The sequence below is a fragment of the Notothenia rossii genome (assembly GCF_949606895.1).
Source record: "Notothenia rossii genome assembly, chromosome: 6".
NCBI classification, from domain to species: Eukaryota; Metazoa; Chordata; class Actinopteri; order Perciformes; family Nototheniidae; genus Notothenia; species Notothenia rossii.
This window is the reverse complement of record NC_136909.1, coordinates 66,850,916-66,868,885: the sequence shown is the minus strand read 5'-3', so window position 1 is coordinate 66,868,885 and position 17,970 is coordinate 66,850,916. Positions and strand designations below refer to the sequence as shown.

Genomic DNA, 17,970 nt, shown 5'->3' with positions numbered 1-17,970 from the left:
GAGGGATGATTCAAGTGGCCACTCCAGACACAAACATCGATCAGGTAAGAAGTCCTGCCTTATTTCATGGCTTATTCTTATTTAGATATTTATATAAGCGTTGGATATTTGTCATGACAAGCAAATTTGGAAAAAAAAGTGTAAAAATAAGAACGTAACATGTCGCTAAACATGAAGTACACGTTTGTGTACTTATGGACTGAAGCTCGTCGAAACAGCTAATATACTAGTAAACATGCACACATGTAAAATGAGAAAACAAGTATATCTGGTGCAGCTAAAAGGCTGTACATTGTCTAAATGTAATACATAACAATTCAATCACTAAATACATATATACATACATAAATTAGTTGGATTAAAACGTTGTACAGTACCATTGAAATCCATTGTTTTTATTTCCAGAGCGTTTTTCTTTACACCAAGCTATGCAGCTACTTGGCTTGATTGATGAAGACAACTCAGATTTAGACCTATCTGACAATGATGATCCCATCCTGGATACAAATTACCAACCATCACCACAGGAGGAAAGCAGCAGTGAGGATGAGGGTGACAGTAGTGACAATGAGGACCCCATTCCTGAGCCCACAGAGCAAAGCAGAGGACATAAACGTTGCCGTGGTGCAGATAATGGTTAGTCAAGACCCAGTAGATTTGTGTTTATTTTATGTAGTTAGGGCCTCAGGGCTACGTGAAGGATTGGAGGCAGAATGCTTATTTACATTGACAGGGACAGAGAGTACAGGGACAGGTTCATCCCACACTCCCAGACATCGATGTCGAACTGTACCGATTGAGACTGATCGTGCAGATGATGACTCTGAGGAGCCAACACCAGGACCAAGCCAAACCAAAAAAAATTAAAAGGGAGAGTCCAAACAAGGTAATTGTTATTATTTTAGCATGCCTTGAGGGTAAATCTTCAAATTTCATGTAAACGTCCACACAGATTCAAGTTTTTTTGCTTACATAGATAAAATGTAACTTACTGCAATAAATACTATACATACTAAATACTATTTTATTCTGATTCTGGTTGTGCAGGACGTGGAATACGCTGGAAGGCTACTCCATTGACGCCAAACCTTGCGGAGTATCAGCATCAGGACGAAAGCGATCTGGACAGACATGGCTGGACCCCACTAGAGTATTTTGACCAGTACATCGATAGAGATCTGATGACACTGATTTCAGAATGTTCTAATGCCATGTCACTGTCTAGGAGTGGGGACCCACTCAACATGTCAGTCGATGAGGTCTACCACTTTTTTGGTGCCTGTATTTTAATGTCCTGCATCCGATACCCAACCATTAGGATGTATTGGTCCAAAGCCTTTAAAATCACTGCCATCACTGACAGATTCACGCGTGCCAGATTCTTCAAACTGAGGGGAGCAATAAAAGTGGTAATTGATGATGATGTGCCTGAAGATCTGAAGATGTCTGACAAATTCTGGAAGGTGGGGCCTTTTCTGGAGCGGATTCTGCGAGGCTGCAAGTCTCTGAATCGACCTGATTGCACATCTATTGATGAGCAAATGATACCCTTCACGGGAGCCTGTCCGTACAGACAATATCTGCCAATGAAGCTCAACCCAGTTGGCATTAAGAACTTTGTGTGTGCTACAGCAGATGGCATTGTGCTTGACTTTGAGCTCTATCAAGGTACACAATCACTGATCGAGAAGGTCGAAGAACCCGAGGGCCTGGGCTTGGGAAGCTTAGTCATCGAGCGTCTTTGTCAAACCCTGAAACGCGGCACAAAAGTGTATTGTGACCGGTTCTTCACCACCATCAAAGGTGCGCAACAAATGATGGAGAAGGAGCTGTACATAACTGGTACAATAATGAAGAACCGACTCGCTGGAGCGAACGACAAGTTACCCAGTGACAAAGCCATGAAAAGCGCAGGAAGAGGAACCTCATCAGAAGTGTCCGCTGAAGATGGAAAACTGTGTGTAGTGAAGTGGTATGACAACAAGCCAGTATTGCTGATGTCTGTTGTTCATGGTACACAGCCTGAGGACACCTGCCAGCGCTGGGACAAGAGGTTGAAACAATATGTCACTGTTTCGCGACCAAGCATTGTCCGTGAGTACAATACCAAGATGGGTGGAGTTGACTTGATCGATAGAATGGTCAGTTACTATCGCATGAGCACCCGTACTAAGAAGTGGACAATGCGGATGGTCATGCACTTCACGGATCTGGCTTTAGCCAACAGCTGGCTACTCTACCGCAAAGACCATGCAATATGTGCTGGACCAAAGACAAAACCCATCCAGTTCCTTGAGTTCCGTATGGAAGTGGCAAAGATCCTCTTGGCCCAGTATCACGGTGCAGATGCTGACCTATCGGAACAATCAGAGGAAGAAGATGCACAACAAGGGGTAAAACGTCATGTGACAGAGGTGCCCCATGTCTCGGTCCGTTGGAGGGCTAATGCCCACCTCCCAGAGATGATGGGCCTGAAGAATGCCATGCGCTGCAGACAACCAGGCTGCACTGGAAGAACCCGAGTGCGCTGTGTGACCTGCAAAGTGTTCTTGTGCATGCAAACCGAACGCAATTGTTACTTAGCCTTTCACACATAGGTGATGGCAGTGTGATGGCAGAGATTCTGTGAAGGTCATCAGGTGACCCCTGGTCCTCCGTAAGCAGGCCGGGTCCTTCTGTCCTCAATGTTCCCACCCTTTCACATATCCTATTTTTTACATTACGAATGCAACATTTCACATGAGCCATACTGTGACTGTCAAAAAGGGGCAACATTTATTTTTATTTTTTTTCACTATGACGTTCCGTCATTTGTTGTACGTACCGTGTACGTAACGTGACAATTTAAAAAATGATTTGAATGTTTTATATTTTGTTACAGGCATACAATGTCATCCTGCAATTACTGTTTGCACTGTTGCAGCTTTTCAAATGATCCATGCATTAGTTTTAACTGTCCAAAGGGGCAAAAGTGCAATGTTTCCATGTTGTTTTTACTCTGATATTCAAAACATGTTCAAAAATATGTGTGTATGTGTTATTAATACATGCAAAAGCAGTCAGGAAAAACACTGCTGTGTTCAAGGTGGAAATAAAGAGTTTTTCATTCTATTACTCAATGGTGACTTAATTGGGTTTTATGGAAATTCGGACCAAGAATCCACATATGTGGATTCTTTTTTCTCTAAAAGTACATCATATCAAAAGATGATTCTTAGTTTTTATTCTAATTAGGGTCCAATAAGCCCAAATAGCAAAGAGAAATAAAAAATGCATGTAAAAAAACAGCTTGGGCCTTAGGAGGTTAAAAAGCGATTAGAATCATACATAAAGCACATTTACAACACAGATCAGTGGAGACATTTTATTATTATTACTATTTAGTTTTTCTTTAGTTGTTTTTCCCGTTACATTAAAGTATGACAGGGGAGGCTCTGCCTCCCCTGCCTCCCCTGACCGCACGTCGCTGGTAGATAGTATAAGAAATGTGCAGAATATGACAGTTTAATGGTGGAGGTATACACACATATTGATAGAAGTCTTGTAATGCACTGTTGAGTAACTAAACCGTAGTTGTGTATATGATATGTCAATAAACCTTAGAAAATCTAGAAATCTTGAAAGGGATGTGCAAAATAGCCATTATATACATTCTTTATTTAATTAACTATTAGTAGAGAATAACGAGTAATGAATATACTTTATAGGGATCTGCAGATAAATGTTTAGTCTTTTCAAGCACCAACTATCAAATATCTCACCTTATTATTGGCACTTGACAATCACCTTCCCTGAATTTTACTCAGGTGTAACTAAAGTCTGATTTAAGGGTTGTTTATATTTCACATCATTAATCAGAATCTGCAAAGTATCTAAAATAAATGTGGGCGGGGCTGGACTCGTTCGAGTCCAGTTGTGGATAGTCTGCCATGGTTACATTCCATTTCATAGAGCTGTTTGACGCTCAGCGTAACGTTGGCACACTGCCACTCCAACATCCAATCACAGAGCTTGAAGATTAATCACAGGGTTTGTCAAGCAAGGGGACTGTAGTCCCAAACGATAGCTGAGGATTATGGGTAGTGTAGTGTCTTCGGCAAATCTAAACTCCGAAAAAACTATTTGTTTCTCCGAATTGAAGGGGGAAAACACAATTTTAACCAATCAATGTTGGGTAGTTAACAAGGGTAAACTGATGGTTTTAGTTGATGAGTACTGCATATTACTATGCAAACTTCGAGACCAGAATTATTGTTTTCACCCGCAATTCTGTTGATAGTTATTTCATATCGCATTAACACCATATCTGGTGCATTGCGGCTAAAACATCCAAATCACCGAGCTTCAACCATAGCTGAGGATTTTGGGTAATCAGTTCAGCGGGTGTGTATCGCCTACGTCTGTTTCCGGTGACTTTATTTTGAAATTCATTTCCTGACGGACGGCAAAAAAGCTATTATAGAATTAAACAAATAAATAAAAACAAGGATAATTGTGTGTTATTGTTTAGTAAATAACAGTGTGTTATTTAGAAAATAATAACAAATTAGGAGGAGAAAAAGATTGAAAAAAGACAGATTTCAGTATTCTGAGGCTCTGAGCCCCATTTATTTTCCTCACGGACGGCAAAAAAAGTCAGACATTATACGATTTAAAATAAAAACAATAATCGTGGCTATCGTCCAAATATACAGTAAATAAATAAAGCTCAATAGTTATATTGCACCTGTTTAATCTAGGTAAGAACATAAGTGTAACATTTTATTATAGGTAAATAAATAGAGGTTGTCTGCCCTTTTTTCAACTCTGGCTCTTTATGCTAAGCTAAGGTATAGCTTACCTGGCTGTAGCTTCATATATTAGAGTGGTACTAATCTTGAAGTGGTTACCTGTTGATTTGCTCCAGGAACATCGCGGATACTGTGTGCTGGTCTGGGAAAATGGCCCATATCGGGATTCTGCTGTGCCTGTTAACTGTTTTGGACTAAGAGAAGATCTCTAGTCATTCTGAGAAGTCTACTGGATTCAGGTCTGTTCTGCCACCCGCAGTGGGCATCCCCTGCAAAGGTTCGGATGTGTTGCACAAACAATTACCGGTTGCCTTGTCACAGACAATCTGCTCGACAAAATATGTTTGTCTTTTTTGTTTTTCTGCGATGATGGTTCTTCAGGACTGCTTCTTAAGCTGAAATCACACTCTTGCAGACTTTTCCGGTGTTTCTAAAGTAGATGACAACGTATGTGTGTCGATTAAGAGGAAAAGATGCCTGTTTTTTTGTTGTTGCTATTACTGTCAGGAAATGTACAACCTAACCCTGGTCCGCCCAGTAGTGGTAGTCAGATCGCTACTCCTGCTGATTTTAAAGCTAGGTCTGGGTTGGGTTTCATCCATTTGAATGTGCGCAGTATGTTATGTAAACTAGATTTTGTCCGCATTTGGGCGAGCTTGACTGACGCTGACGTCATTGTTTTATCAGAAACATGGCTAAAATAAATCTATTTTGGCCTCTGACATTGCCTTAAATGGTTATAATATGTATCGTTCCGAACGGCCTAATAAAGGTGGTGGCGTTGGCATTTATGTTAAGAATAAGTTCAGTGTATCCACATTAGTTTCCAAATCTATCAGTAAGCAATTCAAATGTTTAGCCTTAAATATAGAAGTGGCAAAGGGTCAACAGGTCATGGTGGTGGGCTGTTACAGACCCCCCTCAGCTGTACAGGACTCCTTGTCTTCGCTAGCAAATCTTTTATCGCAGCTAGACTACAAGGAAATAGTGCTACTTGGAGATTTTAACTGGGACTGGTTAACTGCAGTATCAGAGGATTTTAAAAACCTTTTTATCTCTTTAAATGTTACTCAGATTGTTGACAGTCCTACTCGCCCTAACATTAAGTCCCCTAATAAATCCTCCCTAATTGATCTCATTCTAACTAATGTTCCCTATAAATACTCATCTGTGGGAGTATTTGCGAATGATGTGAGTGACCACTGTGCTGTAGCCACAATTAGGAACACTAAGGTCCAAAAGGTTAAACCTCGTATTATTATTAAGAGAGACATAAAACATTTTGTGGAGCAGGGTTTTGTACATGATCTGTTTGGTTTTGATTGGGGAAAAATCGATCTGTGTGCTGATGTAGAAACTGCATGGTCTTATTTTTATCTTGGTTTTATGGAGATCTTTGATAGACATGCACCCCTGCGTAAATTTAGAGTAAAGGGACGAGACAATCCTTGGTTTTCTGCTGAATTATCTAGTCTACTACATGAGAGAAACAAGGCCTGGGCAAAGGCTAGGAAATCAGGCTCAGAGGTAGAATGGCTGCGTTTTAGGCAGCTAAGAAATAGCTTCACTTCACATGTCAAAAGTGCTAAGTCGAAGTACTATTTGTCAGTAACCACAGAAAACCTAAATAATCCTAGCAAATTTTGGAAATCCATCAAATCGATATCCACCGGTGAGATCCGTAATGAGCTACCTCCTTGCCTTACCACAGCATCTGGCACTATATCGGACAGGGCCACCATGTTAAATTGCTTTAATAAGCATTTTGTGTCCGGTGGTTCTGTTTGATTCTGTTTCTAACTCTGCTTCTGTAAACACCCCAATCCGTGACTCTGAACAATGTGATCTGGAAAACCCTTTCAGTTTTACTCCTTTTACTGTTAATGTTGTTCATGAAGCATTAACCAAGTTAGATCCTAAGAAACCGGCTGGCCCGGACAACGTAGAACCTTTCTTTTTAAAGATAGCTGCAGATTTTATTGCTCTTCCTCTCACTACTCTTTTTAACCTCTCCCTTAACACAAATGCAATTCCAAAAGTATGGAAGTCAGCTTATGTCTTGCCTTTACTAAAAGGAGGGGAGGCAACAATTTTAAATAACTATAGGCCAATCTCTAAATTGTCAGTTCTGGCGAAGGTGCTCGAACGCCTATGAGTGAACAGGTAAAGGAGTTTTTATGTAAAAATGACATCCTGTCTAAACATCAGTCAGGCTTCAGAAAGCAACATAGCGCCATCACTGCGACAATGAAAGTGGTGATTGACATTACGAGTATTTTAGATAATAAGCAGAGTTGTGCAGCTCTATTTATTGACCTTTCCAAAGCGTTTGATACCGTTGATCATCGCATCTTAAAGCAGAGGCTACTCAGTATTGGCATATCCAGCCATGCAGTGGGGTGGTTTGTGAACTACCTCTCTGAAAGGTCCCAATGTGTTCACTTTGATGGGCTGTCTTCTGAGTGGTTAAACATTGCTAATGGTGTTCCTCAAGGTTCTGTTTTAGGTCCACTTTTATTCTCCATATATATCAACAGTTTAGGTGGAAATGTGAATGAAGCTACTTTACATTTTTATGCGGACGATACCATTATGTACTGTGCAGGTCCCTCCATTAAGGAGGCTGGTGTTAAATTACAGGCTGTTTTAACATTATTCAGACTCAGCTCGCTGAGCTTAAGCTTATTTTAAATGTTGATAAAACTAAGGTAATGCTATTTTCAAAAGCTAAAAAGACACCAGAGCCTGTTTTAGATATTGTTACTATGCAAGGACAAGTACTTGAAGTGGTTACCTGTTATAAATACCTTGGTATCTGGCTTGATGATTGTCTTACTTTTAAACTTCATGTCAATAACCTGCTTAAAAAGCTGAAGGTTAGACTAGGTTTCTTTTTCAGAAACAAGTCCTGTTTCTCGCTTGAGGCCAGGAAAAGGCTAGTCACTGTGACCTTTTTACCTGTGCTGGACTATGATGATTTGTTGTATATATATATGCACCTTCCTATTGCCTGAACAAGTTAGATGCCGCCTATCACAGCGCACTGAGATTTGTCACAAATTGTAAAGCACTTACACATCACTGTACCCTATATGCCAAGGCAGGTTTGCCATCACTTACTGTAAAGAGGCTCAGTCATTGGTACACGTTTATTTATAAAGCTTTGTTGGGTAAACTCCCGTATTATATCTACACTCTGATAACACAGAGAGTTGCAAGCAGCTATTGTCTGAGATCGCATGATGTAGTATTGTTAGATGTGCCAAGAGCAAGGACTGAGTTAGGTAAGACAGCTTTTATGTGCGCAGCTCCACTTGCTTGGAACAATCTTCAGCAAGAATTGAAACAGAACAATCTCATTCCTCTGCATGTTTTTAAAGCTAGGCTAAATGAAATGCCCGTTGATACTATGGACATTTGTTAATTTCTATAACTATGTAAATGTATCCTGTAAATATAATGTATGATGTCCTTTATTGTTTTATGTTTCATGTGGAACCTATATGCTGCAGGTCTCCCTTGAAAAAGAGATCTATGATCTCAAGGGACCAATCTGATTAAATAAAGGTTTGAAATGAAATCTAATCAAGAAGAGCTGCAGGAACAAGCTTTCCAAAAATAAAAACACATTATTTAGAATATTTAGAATTATTTTGCTCTCTCTTGACTTTTTATTCCTCCAAATTCTGCCAACGGCAATGACGAAAGTTCTGATTGGTATTCAAAAGGTGTGTCACTTATTGTTTCTAAAGCAGTAATCTGCTATCATTTTTGTTTCATGACATTAAGCAGTTTATCACATTTAGAAAAAACAACATAGGAAGGGTACAATAAAAAAAATAACAACTGTAAAATAGGACCATAAAATATATACATTATTATATACATTATTTTGCCAGAATACATTTGATCATGTGCTTAAGAAAGACTCCAATCCTCCACAGTGAAACACGTTTTTCTTTTATTCCTCTCAGCTCTATACATCTCTGTTCCTGGATCCAGAGTGAGCAGTAAATCCCGGCTGGCAGAGACTCTGACAGTTCAGCTGGTGTGGATCTGTGGATAATTATCTGTGTCTGTACACGAGGAAGACACCTCTGAGCTGTAAAGACCTGCAGGGAAACAGGCCAGAATAGAGAAACCAGCCTGATAAAATCCCCTGACAATTATGTTTATAATGTGTGCGGGGTAGGCTACAAGTCCACGCTTCATTCCTGGTCCTGATGTTAAACCAACAAAGGTGAGGGGAAGGCTAAGTGCCTGAATGGGCATGCTGACTGTCTGACTTAGAAATAATTAGTGCAACATTTACTGGGTAGATGAAAAGCAACACTTCTTGTATTGAATATATTCCAAGGCCAGGGGGTGAAAAGGCCACATACTGAGCTAATTGTCAAGAAAAACACAATGTCTGAGCCCCAGTGTGTGTTTGTGCATATCCATAGAGGTGTTTGTTTGTACTGTAGAAACCAGTTCCGTAACTTAATAACAAGTGTATGTGTGAGGTGTGTAGTGTTGGGTTGCCCCGTTGTCTTGGGAAAGCGTTATGTTTCCATCTTCTCCAGGAATCCGAGAGTTCAGCTTGGTGAGCACGTGGACAGTTAGCCGGGAGAAAAAGCATGTGATTGGCTTGTAGAGTGAAAAGCATCTCAACAGCAGCGACTTAGGTGACAGTGTACAGTTCTCCCTCTGCACAGTTGAATGCACCGCTTCAATACTTGAAAGTATTCTGCTAATGTATCGTAATTGCCAGCCTGTGTATGCATGCATCTAAGAACGGGGGATTTTCCAGTTGTTATAGCAGCTTAAACCCCATTTTACGGGCAGGGTGAAGTCACTCTCAGGTGTTTTGTTAAATGTGTCTTTGCTTGTGTTTGTGAACATGTATCCATGCAGTAACAGTAGCCCTCTCTGTGTGACTGGAGCAGGTTTAAGCTGCTGGGCCGGTCCTCAGGTGAGCCACCGAGGCAGGAGGGGTAAGGCGATCCACCTGAGAACTGCCCAGGGAATTGTGGGACATTGTTCTGAGGAGAAAGGCAGGGGCCCTCCAGCGTGTGTCTGCTGAATAAGAGCCACTTGTGCCATTTTAAACAAAACACAATGACACCACCACAGGATGAACCAATCAAATCAACAGGCTATTCTTTTCCGTCTTTTCGTTGACCTTGTGTACAAATACCTGCAATTATGACTTCCCAACCCACCTGTTAAACAATACCAAGAAAGCCAATGAACACCACACACCAGTTTTCCTGTCCACGAAAACACGTGGCCTTGAAAATCTATATTCTAGCTCGGTGTATTACTTTTTCTGTGCTTGGAGTAAACACAATAGATCTTTGTGTATCAGAATACAGAACAAAAGAGAAGGTACTGCAACCTCAAGATGCAATTAAGTTGTTTTGTTCTATTTACCTGAATTTAGTCTCTTTCCATAGAGACTACTTTTAATTTGTCTAATTTTCGGCCTAGCAAACTTAATGACATGTTTGCTGTGGGTGGCCCCGTTCAGGCCTCACAATGGCTTTAATTAAAATAATGTTTACCCTTACAGAAAGACAAAAGGTAAGAATGTGAGATTTAAGAAGAGAATGAGGGACACGCCTCAGGTAAAAAGATTTCTATATAGTATCAGCTGGGTCTTCTCACGGTGTATGTCTGGAAATTAAAAGTGAGAGAAGCAGGGAGGGTGGAAGACTACAAAGCCATAGGCGAGCACATTCTGCACTATTGAATTTCATATGTTTCCATTTCAGATTCATGCACACTCAGAAGTGCCTCACATGCATTTTTGGTCCGTCTTTTCGAGACTCTTTCAGGTGTCAGGAGAAATGCTTGCTGTGATGATTTACAATGGGTTTATGAAAGACAGCTATCAGCGGCTTGGGAAAGAGTAGAGGGGCGCGTGTGTGTAGGTGAGGGGGGGTCTGAGGGCAAGAATAGACAGATGTGGGCTAAGGAGGAGAGGGAGTAGGTTAAAATACAACTTTGTTGAGTCCTCCACCATTACACCCCTCATGATGCTCCGCTATAGGGTAAAGATGGTGGAGGGGGGCACACCTTCTACACACACTGACTTTTGTTAGACGCTCCCTTACTGTGCAAAGTGCCTGTCACTCATACATATAGCAGAAAGCATACAAGATAGAGGGGGGTTAATATGCTGTCAATCTTCCCTCTGACCTCTCCTGCACATTCCTCTCCTTCTTTGCTTATTAGTCGTATATTAGCTTTTACCATTTGTCTCTGCCCCCCCGCCACCACCCCCCGACCCCCTGACAGGCTGTGTGTTGTCATACGGGCGCTGCGGACGGCCACATGAAAACATTTGAGAGGTGGGCACAAAGGTAGCTCTGTTTTCCCAGATGCAAGGCAGCCGTGCAGATTGAAGCGTTGGTTAGGACTGTGACAGCAAAAATACTCTGAGAGCAGGATGCGTGTGTGTGTGTGTGTGTGTGTGTGTGTGTGTGTGTCTGTGTGTGTGTGTGTGTGTGTGTGTGTGTGTGTGTGTGTGTGTGTGTGTGTGTGTGTGTGTGTGTGTGTGTGTGTGTGTGTGTGTGTGTGTGTGTGTGTGCCCAAACCCAGGCCAACCAACACCTGAAGCTTATTAAACATAAATCTATGCAGCGCCATTGAAGAAACTTGAAGCCCATATTGACTTTTAGGGGGAGCTTCATAAATCTTTTTGCTTCTCTCCTTCTTTTCGCGTCAACATTCCTTTCATATCCCACAGAATGTTGTTTCAAAATGAAAACATTTGCCAGTCGGCTGTTGAAAATATATTGAAAGTTTAGATGCGTGCTGACATTCAGAGGAACAGAAAATCATATAAATATGGATTCTGTGGTGAAATTGAATCTGTGTTTATCAAAAGTGGAAGGGGCACAGAGTACTTTCATATGGAGAAAATATAAATCTGTTCATTTTCAAGGAATGTTTGCAAGATCTGTTCTTATCGCACTGATGAAAGGGACTAGTGTACAAGGGGATTTACCCATAAACTACCAGATGTTGTTGCCCTTCAGAACATTTACTGACTGTCAAAAACATATGTTGCCCAAAAAAAAAAAAAAATAGTAACTTAAACCTACATTATCTGATTTTTCTGAGTAACCATTATTAAGACATATTGTTATGTTTTTTTGCATTCTTAAAGGTCCCATGACATGCTTTTCCGGTTATTACCCGTCCCCTTGTGTGTTATGTAGCTTTTTCTGCATGTAAACGGTCTGCAAAGTCACAAACGCTCAAAGTACAACCTGTAGCTAGTAAAACTCTAACAAAGAAAAGACCTGTCTATGCTGCCCCAGAACGCCTCGTAGGAGATTTTTCTTTTTCCATTTTTTTCTTCCTGGTCTAAGTGACGTAACAACGACCAAATGGACCAATTGGTCCAATCTGTGGAGCTCCTCAGTCCTCTCGCACACACACACACACACACACACACACAGGAGGGGGGCAGGAGCTCCAACAAGCCTTTTAGGACAGAGAGTGAATACACATATACAGAGATGCTGTATGAGAAACCAATGTGAGTTTGGAACATTGAACAATGTAAATCTATTCTAGTAGACCTCAACAATGGAATTATGATCAGTGGAAATGGCCATGTCATGGGACCTTTAAACAAATATTTGTAAATTGTGCCATTCAAATGAATACATACATCCTTAGCCTGGACCAAAGCCCCTGAACATCACTGAAGCTCTTTGCCAGCTTTTAATTGGCTTATTCACTCAACCTGTGTGGGCATACTCAGTGCTTCTTTAATGACAAAGAAATAAATGGCCATATTTTCTTCACTAGTCAGTCTGTGGGTGTTTCTCAATGTCGAGGAAAGCTGCTCCAGAGCCACTATTTCAAGGATACTACGTCATCGAGTCCCGCCGAAGGACTGTTCCAATGTCCAGGATACTTGGAATTCTACCGAGGCCGGCGTACTTCGTTGCGGGAAATTTCGAGGCTGCACATGCGTAGACTCCGCGGTCTTAAAATCCCCACAATGCTTTGCGCACGGACCAATTTAAATGAATCACACTACGATAGCAGTAAGGGGGACCAAAACAGTGAAGTTATGGATTCGACATTTAAAGAATGAGCTGAAACTCCTACGCAAGCAAGATGATGCTTCTCTGTATGCTCACTTTGTAATGGATGTTCAAGCGAGGTGAAGTGATTTTTCTTAATTATTGTTTATGAACATTATGGGAAATCCAAACAGAGTAGCACATATGGCCCCATGTGTTAATTTTTAATTTGTATTTAAATTGTAAACTCAAAATTCAAATGAAATTAAATGTACTTCGAGAGACCTTAGTTTGGAAAACAATTGACAGTTTTTCTTACTTCAATACCGCAAGCATTTTCTGAGCTGAACTTGTCGCAGTTCACCTTGTTCACTGAAAAATACAGTGTACTGTGTTTTAGTGTTGCAGAAACAGCAACAGTTAATGTGTGAGGACATACACTTTGATTGAAAAGGGTCAATTTAAACCAATGTGCTGAATATTGTGTTAATGTGAAAAAAGTATATACTGTACATGTATTGCATTACAGGCTGTACATTGCTGTAGATTCTCCTGTAACCTTGTATCTGCGAAATGCAAAGCAGTTACTGTAGAGGCACAGAGGTATTAAGAAAGCTGCATACCGCTTTCAAATATGTTTAACCATCAATGTTTTTAGGCCTGCTGACCTTCTGCTGGCACATCACTTATAGGAAAGGCATGGAAATTACGATGCTTAGAAGCATATGTATGGTCCGAAAGACTCCGAAAAATTCTGTTCGGGCCAAAGTAAATCATAATTTTAAAAGACTGTGTGTGGCCACTACACAAACATTGCTGCATTGTCCTGGGGCCTGAGACAGAGAAATAGACACTATAATCATTTCATACAGTAACGTGATATTTCAATGGTGCAAACCCCCATGGCAACATCATCATTTCACACCACACAAGAATCTCTGCATTGAGTTGAAGTGCAAATGAGGAACAGAAGTATGAAAGTAGTAGCAGGAAAGACAGGGAGTGATGATTGGTGGGGGCCTGAAGGTGCATTTAGGTTACCTTTGATATGGATGCTGGGAAATGGAGAAAATCGATACCATGATTGCAAGTACACTAAAGTATTAAAATACTTACGAACATCTGGGTGCTATTCCCATCCAAGTAAGAGACACAGCAGCAGGATGTTCCAGACCGAGGGGGGACCCGGTTTGAATTTGCGGCTGCATCAACAGGCGGCCGTTGCCAGAGCCCTGGGCCTAGAGCCGCAGAGTTCACGACACGCTTCCCTCCCTGGAAAGAATGAGCGATCCCTGCGTACAATCAAAACAGGGCAGCAGTTTGATGTGTGTTTATACGTGTGTGTGTGTGTGTGTGTGTGTGTGTGTGTGTGTGTGTGTGTGTGTGTGTGTGTGTGTGTGTGTGTGTGTGTGTGTGTGTGTGTGTGTGTGTGTGTGTGTGTGTGTGTGTGTGTGTGTGTGTGTGTGTGTGTACATGAAAGTGTGTACATGAAAGTGTCAGTGGGCAGGATTGGCAGTGGCTGCAGAAAAAGGGAATGTGGTAAAAGGAGAGCGGAGTGGAGAAGAGTGGAGGTGTTATAAACTGGGGACGTGCACAAAGGGCCCTCTGTGCAGGGGTGGCCAGTGGGTCACACACTCGCTTTCACACAAACTTACACACACCTTCCTCAACCTGCTGCCCGTGCCTCCCCAGGGGAACCTTCCATTCTGAAGCTGCCCAGCGTGAGTGGAGTGAGCTCATATAAATAACACGACAAATAAGGAAAAAGTGAGTGCAGAGAGAAAGATGGTGAGAGTGGAGGAGAGACATGAGAGGGAAAGGGGGGAAATTCAGCAGCCTGTTGAATAAGGATTTCTTCTCTCCAGCGACAATGTCTCATTGTTTTTCAGATGAGGGCTGAGCGGGGGGGGGGGGGGGGGGAAACACTGGATTTGTGGAATGTGTGAGTCTTATTCATTACCACCATTTTCTCTTGTTTAAAAGATCCCATGTAATAATAATGGTGCTAGCAAACATAAATATTTCAGTGATTTCCTTTGGTAAGCAGAGCACTTATGACATCTACCCCCAACTAGGAAAAGAGACACAGAGACTGTGTATGTCTGTGCGAGAGAGATGTGTGTGTTTATAGACTATGGCATGCATTTGTGTATTTGTGAGTCTGTGGCGCAGCGATGGTTTATACAAGAAACTGTACTCTTTACCTCCTGCAGAGCGCAGACCATCTGACAAGCTGGTTAGCACCCCATGGTAACTCCACGGCTTCTTGCCAAAGCTGGTGCTACCCCACAGTGCTGCCTAATGCTAATAAAAACCTGAAACAGTGAGCAAACAGGAGAACATTATGGAAAGAGGGAACACATCTTGTGTAAAACATTCATTGGTCGCCACCAGTTGCTCGTTGTTTTTTCTTTAATTTTATGTAACTGAATCCCTATAGCTGTATTGTTTTTTCAGTGGCATTGTTGTTCAAATTGTGGGCCCCTCCAAAAACCACACCAAAGTGAGACTCAAAATCCAAACATTATGGCTCGAGTCACACACCAAAGGGGACAAGCGTCCAGAAAGCGATGTTGGCCTACTAAACAAATAAACAGTAGGCTACACAGCATAAACCACAGGAGAGTGTGAGGCGGGCGTTAAGTTAAAATGTCTTTCAAATCTGCCTGTCAGGACAAGTCAGGCTGAGCCTGCCAGACTATTTTCCATATGGATCTCCTCTAACCCGTAAAGATTAACTATCTGATTCTCTCATGAGAATCAAGACAGCATGCTTTGTGATGGGAAACACACATGAGAGGTGAGATTAATGGAGCATTATCCAAAGACTGCAAAAATCCAAATAGTGCTCCATTTACGGGGCTCCTCTCCCGCCTCATTTTCCTCTCTTCCGATTCAGGAGAGGGGGACATAAATATTTACAGTAATTTGATGCATGCATGTAAGGACAAGACTTTCATCCGCAGAACTCAAAAACAACCTCTATTAGGGGATAATGTAGTCAGCTACAGTAATCGTTGTGGAAATGGAAAATTCCAACTCCCCATAACTTAACCCCCCCTTTCGAATAAAAAAATACATTTATGAATCAATTTAATGAATTAATTTAAGTCCCATCCCCCCATTGTGTCGAGATTTATTTATGGTGAAGGTTGGATTTTGTTTAAATAGACGCAGGTGTAAATTCCTGGTCTTTGCGGAGTCTCAAGGGTAAAGGCATGCGTTCGCTTTTGGTTTAATCAGTTATTTTTCTGCATGAACACACCGTAGACTTGCTGGGTATTTATCGCTCCAGGACCATGAGGCAAATTGCTTCAGTGAAGTCTTAAATGAAGGCCGACCTTTGACCTTTTACCAAGATGTGCCTCAATTTCGCCTGTGGTGCTTTGGATTCAAAGTGTTCAAAGTGAGATCTTGTGGAGAACTAGGAGACTGACACGAAACAGAGAGGTGAGAGAAAAATAACCAGCCTCTGATGTCTTACTTGATATGCAGAGCCTGATGTGTCAATAAAAACTACCTTGGCTATGAATCAATACTACATCACTGGGATCTCTGGTGGGTCGGCAGCTCGGACCAAAATGTTTGACATGAGCGGAGGAGACAGAGGGTATGTCGTTTGCATCTCGGAGAATGTTTCTCAGAGCTCCTGAATAGACCAAAACACACTCAGCTGTGGTAGACAAGCAGATGGTTGCCTTGGTTGATGATTGCTTGTGTGCCTCCATTGATTTCCTGTTGCAAGCTCGGACAGGAAGTGATCTGGTGATGCAGCCTTGGGACAGAGTTAGGGGCCTCTAACCGATTCTGACAGTTCTGGACGAGGGATGATTCTGGCTCTCATTTTATGACACCATTGACTTTGACCATTGCGTTTTATTTAAGTTGGGTGTTATTTTTGTAGTTTGGGCCATTTTTTCTACTGGCTATTATAACACCAAGTTGATAGGGAGCACTGTGACTTGCAAGAAAGGGAAAGAAAATAAGCTCAGAGAACCATACAGGTTGAAAGAAAATTATGCAACTTTGATGAAACTAAAAGTAAGCGCACGTGAATTGTTTTTAGAAATACATAAGAAAAGTTGAGAAAAACGTGTGGGGGAAACTTCTGTGTAGCAATCCAGTGGGAGCCACCGACTCATGAAGGAGACACGGGAAGAGCAGGAGCTTTGATGGCAAACAATGATGGTTTATTTAGGAGCTTCGGCCGGAGAGTTCACATCACAAGTCACAGCAGTCACGGTCTGACTGCACGAGAGAGTTGCCACGTCAATTCTGAAGAACTCTACCCCAGACCCATGTATTTAGCTAGTTCAGAGAGAATAATCAACATGCTGCATAACAAGATAGAATCATAACACTTCTATCAGCTGAGGCCAACAGGCAGGAACAGGGAGAAAGAACACTGAGAGCACAGCAGCCAAGGTTACAGGTGCGTGTGCTCAGTCAGGACAGTTTGAACCAGGGGTCGGCAACCCCTGGCACGCGTGCCAGCATTGGCACGCGGCACCGTAACCAGTGGCACATTAGGTATAAGTGGAGTAAGTGTGCAAAAATATTTAAATTGTATTTTCGGATCCTGAACGAGACCGCCGCCAGAGCGCGTCTCCCCGTTATCTGCAGAAGGAAGCCATGCACGCAACGCAGCCCCGCTCTCTTTATCTCCAGGTGACATTCTGCCGCTTTCCTCCGTGGTGCAGTGCTGATCGTTTCACCACGGAGGAAAGCACTTCACTAATTGCAGTACCCTTAAGGAGCTGTACAAATGCCGCAGTTTTTGCGTGGCTGTGTATTTAGTTGAAAGCCCAGTGGCGATCTGCTCATCTCTCATCGACATAATATGCTACAAAGGGGCGGACTGGCCATCTGTGTGTTGAACTTTCCTGTCGGCTCCCAGACCGTAGTCGAGGAGGGCAGAAGCAACAAGCTTCAGGTTCAATAACCCACTTTAGAGAGAGGCGAGCTCTTCTTGGGAGGCCGTTGCATTTATTTAGCTGTTCTTCTGTTTCACAAAATACATCACAGACCTCTGTTTTTCTGCTTCCTCGTTTCACTTCCAGAAACATACACACGTTCTCTCCATAGGTTCTCTCACTGTCGCTCTACCATCCACAAACACACATGCACAAGCCACACCCCTCTCTCTCTCTCTC

At 42.0% G+C, this 17,970-nt stretch overlaps 1 protein-coding gene across 1 annotated transcript; it reads left to right on the top strand.

Annotated features, from left to right (window-relative positions):
- Nucleotides 1-871: 871 nt before the first annotated feature.
- Nucleotides 872-2,597, top strand: LOC307044636 (piggyBac transposable element-derived protein 3-like; the record flags this gene model as incomplete). The annotated part of the gene is made up of 2 exons (XM_079689947.1): nt 872-886; nt 1,048-2,597. The coding sequence occupies exon 2, from the start codon at nt 1,182-1,184 to the stop codon at nt 2,595-2,597; it is 1,416 nt and encodes a 471-aa protein (XP_079546073.1). The 5' UTR covers nt 872-886; nt 1,048-1,181.
- Nucleotides 2,598-17,970: the final 15,373 nt, after the last annotated feature.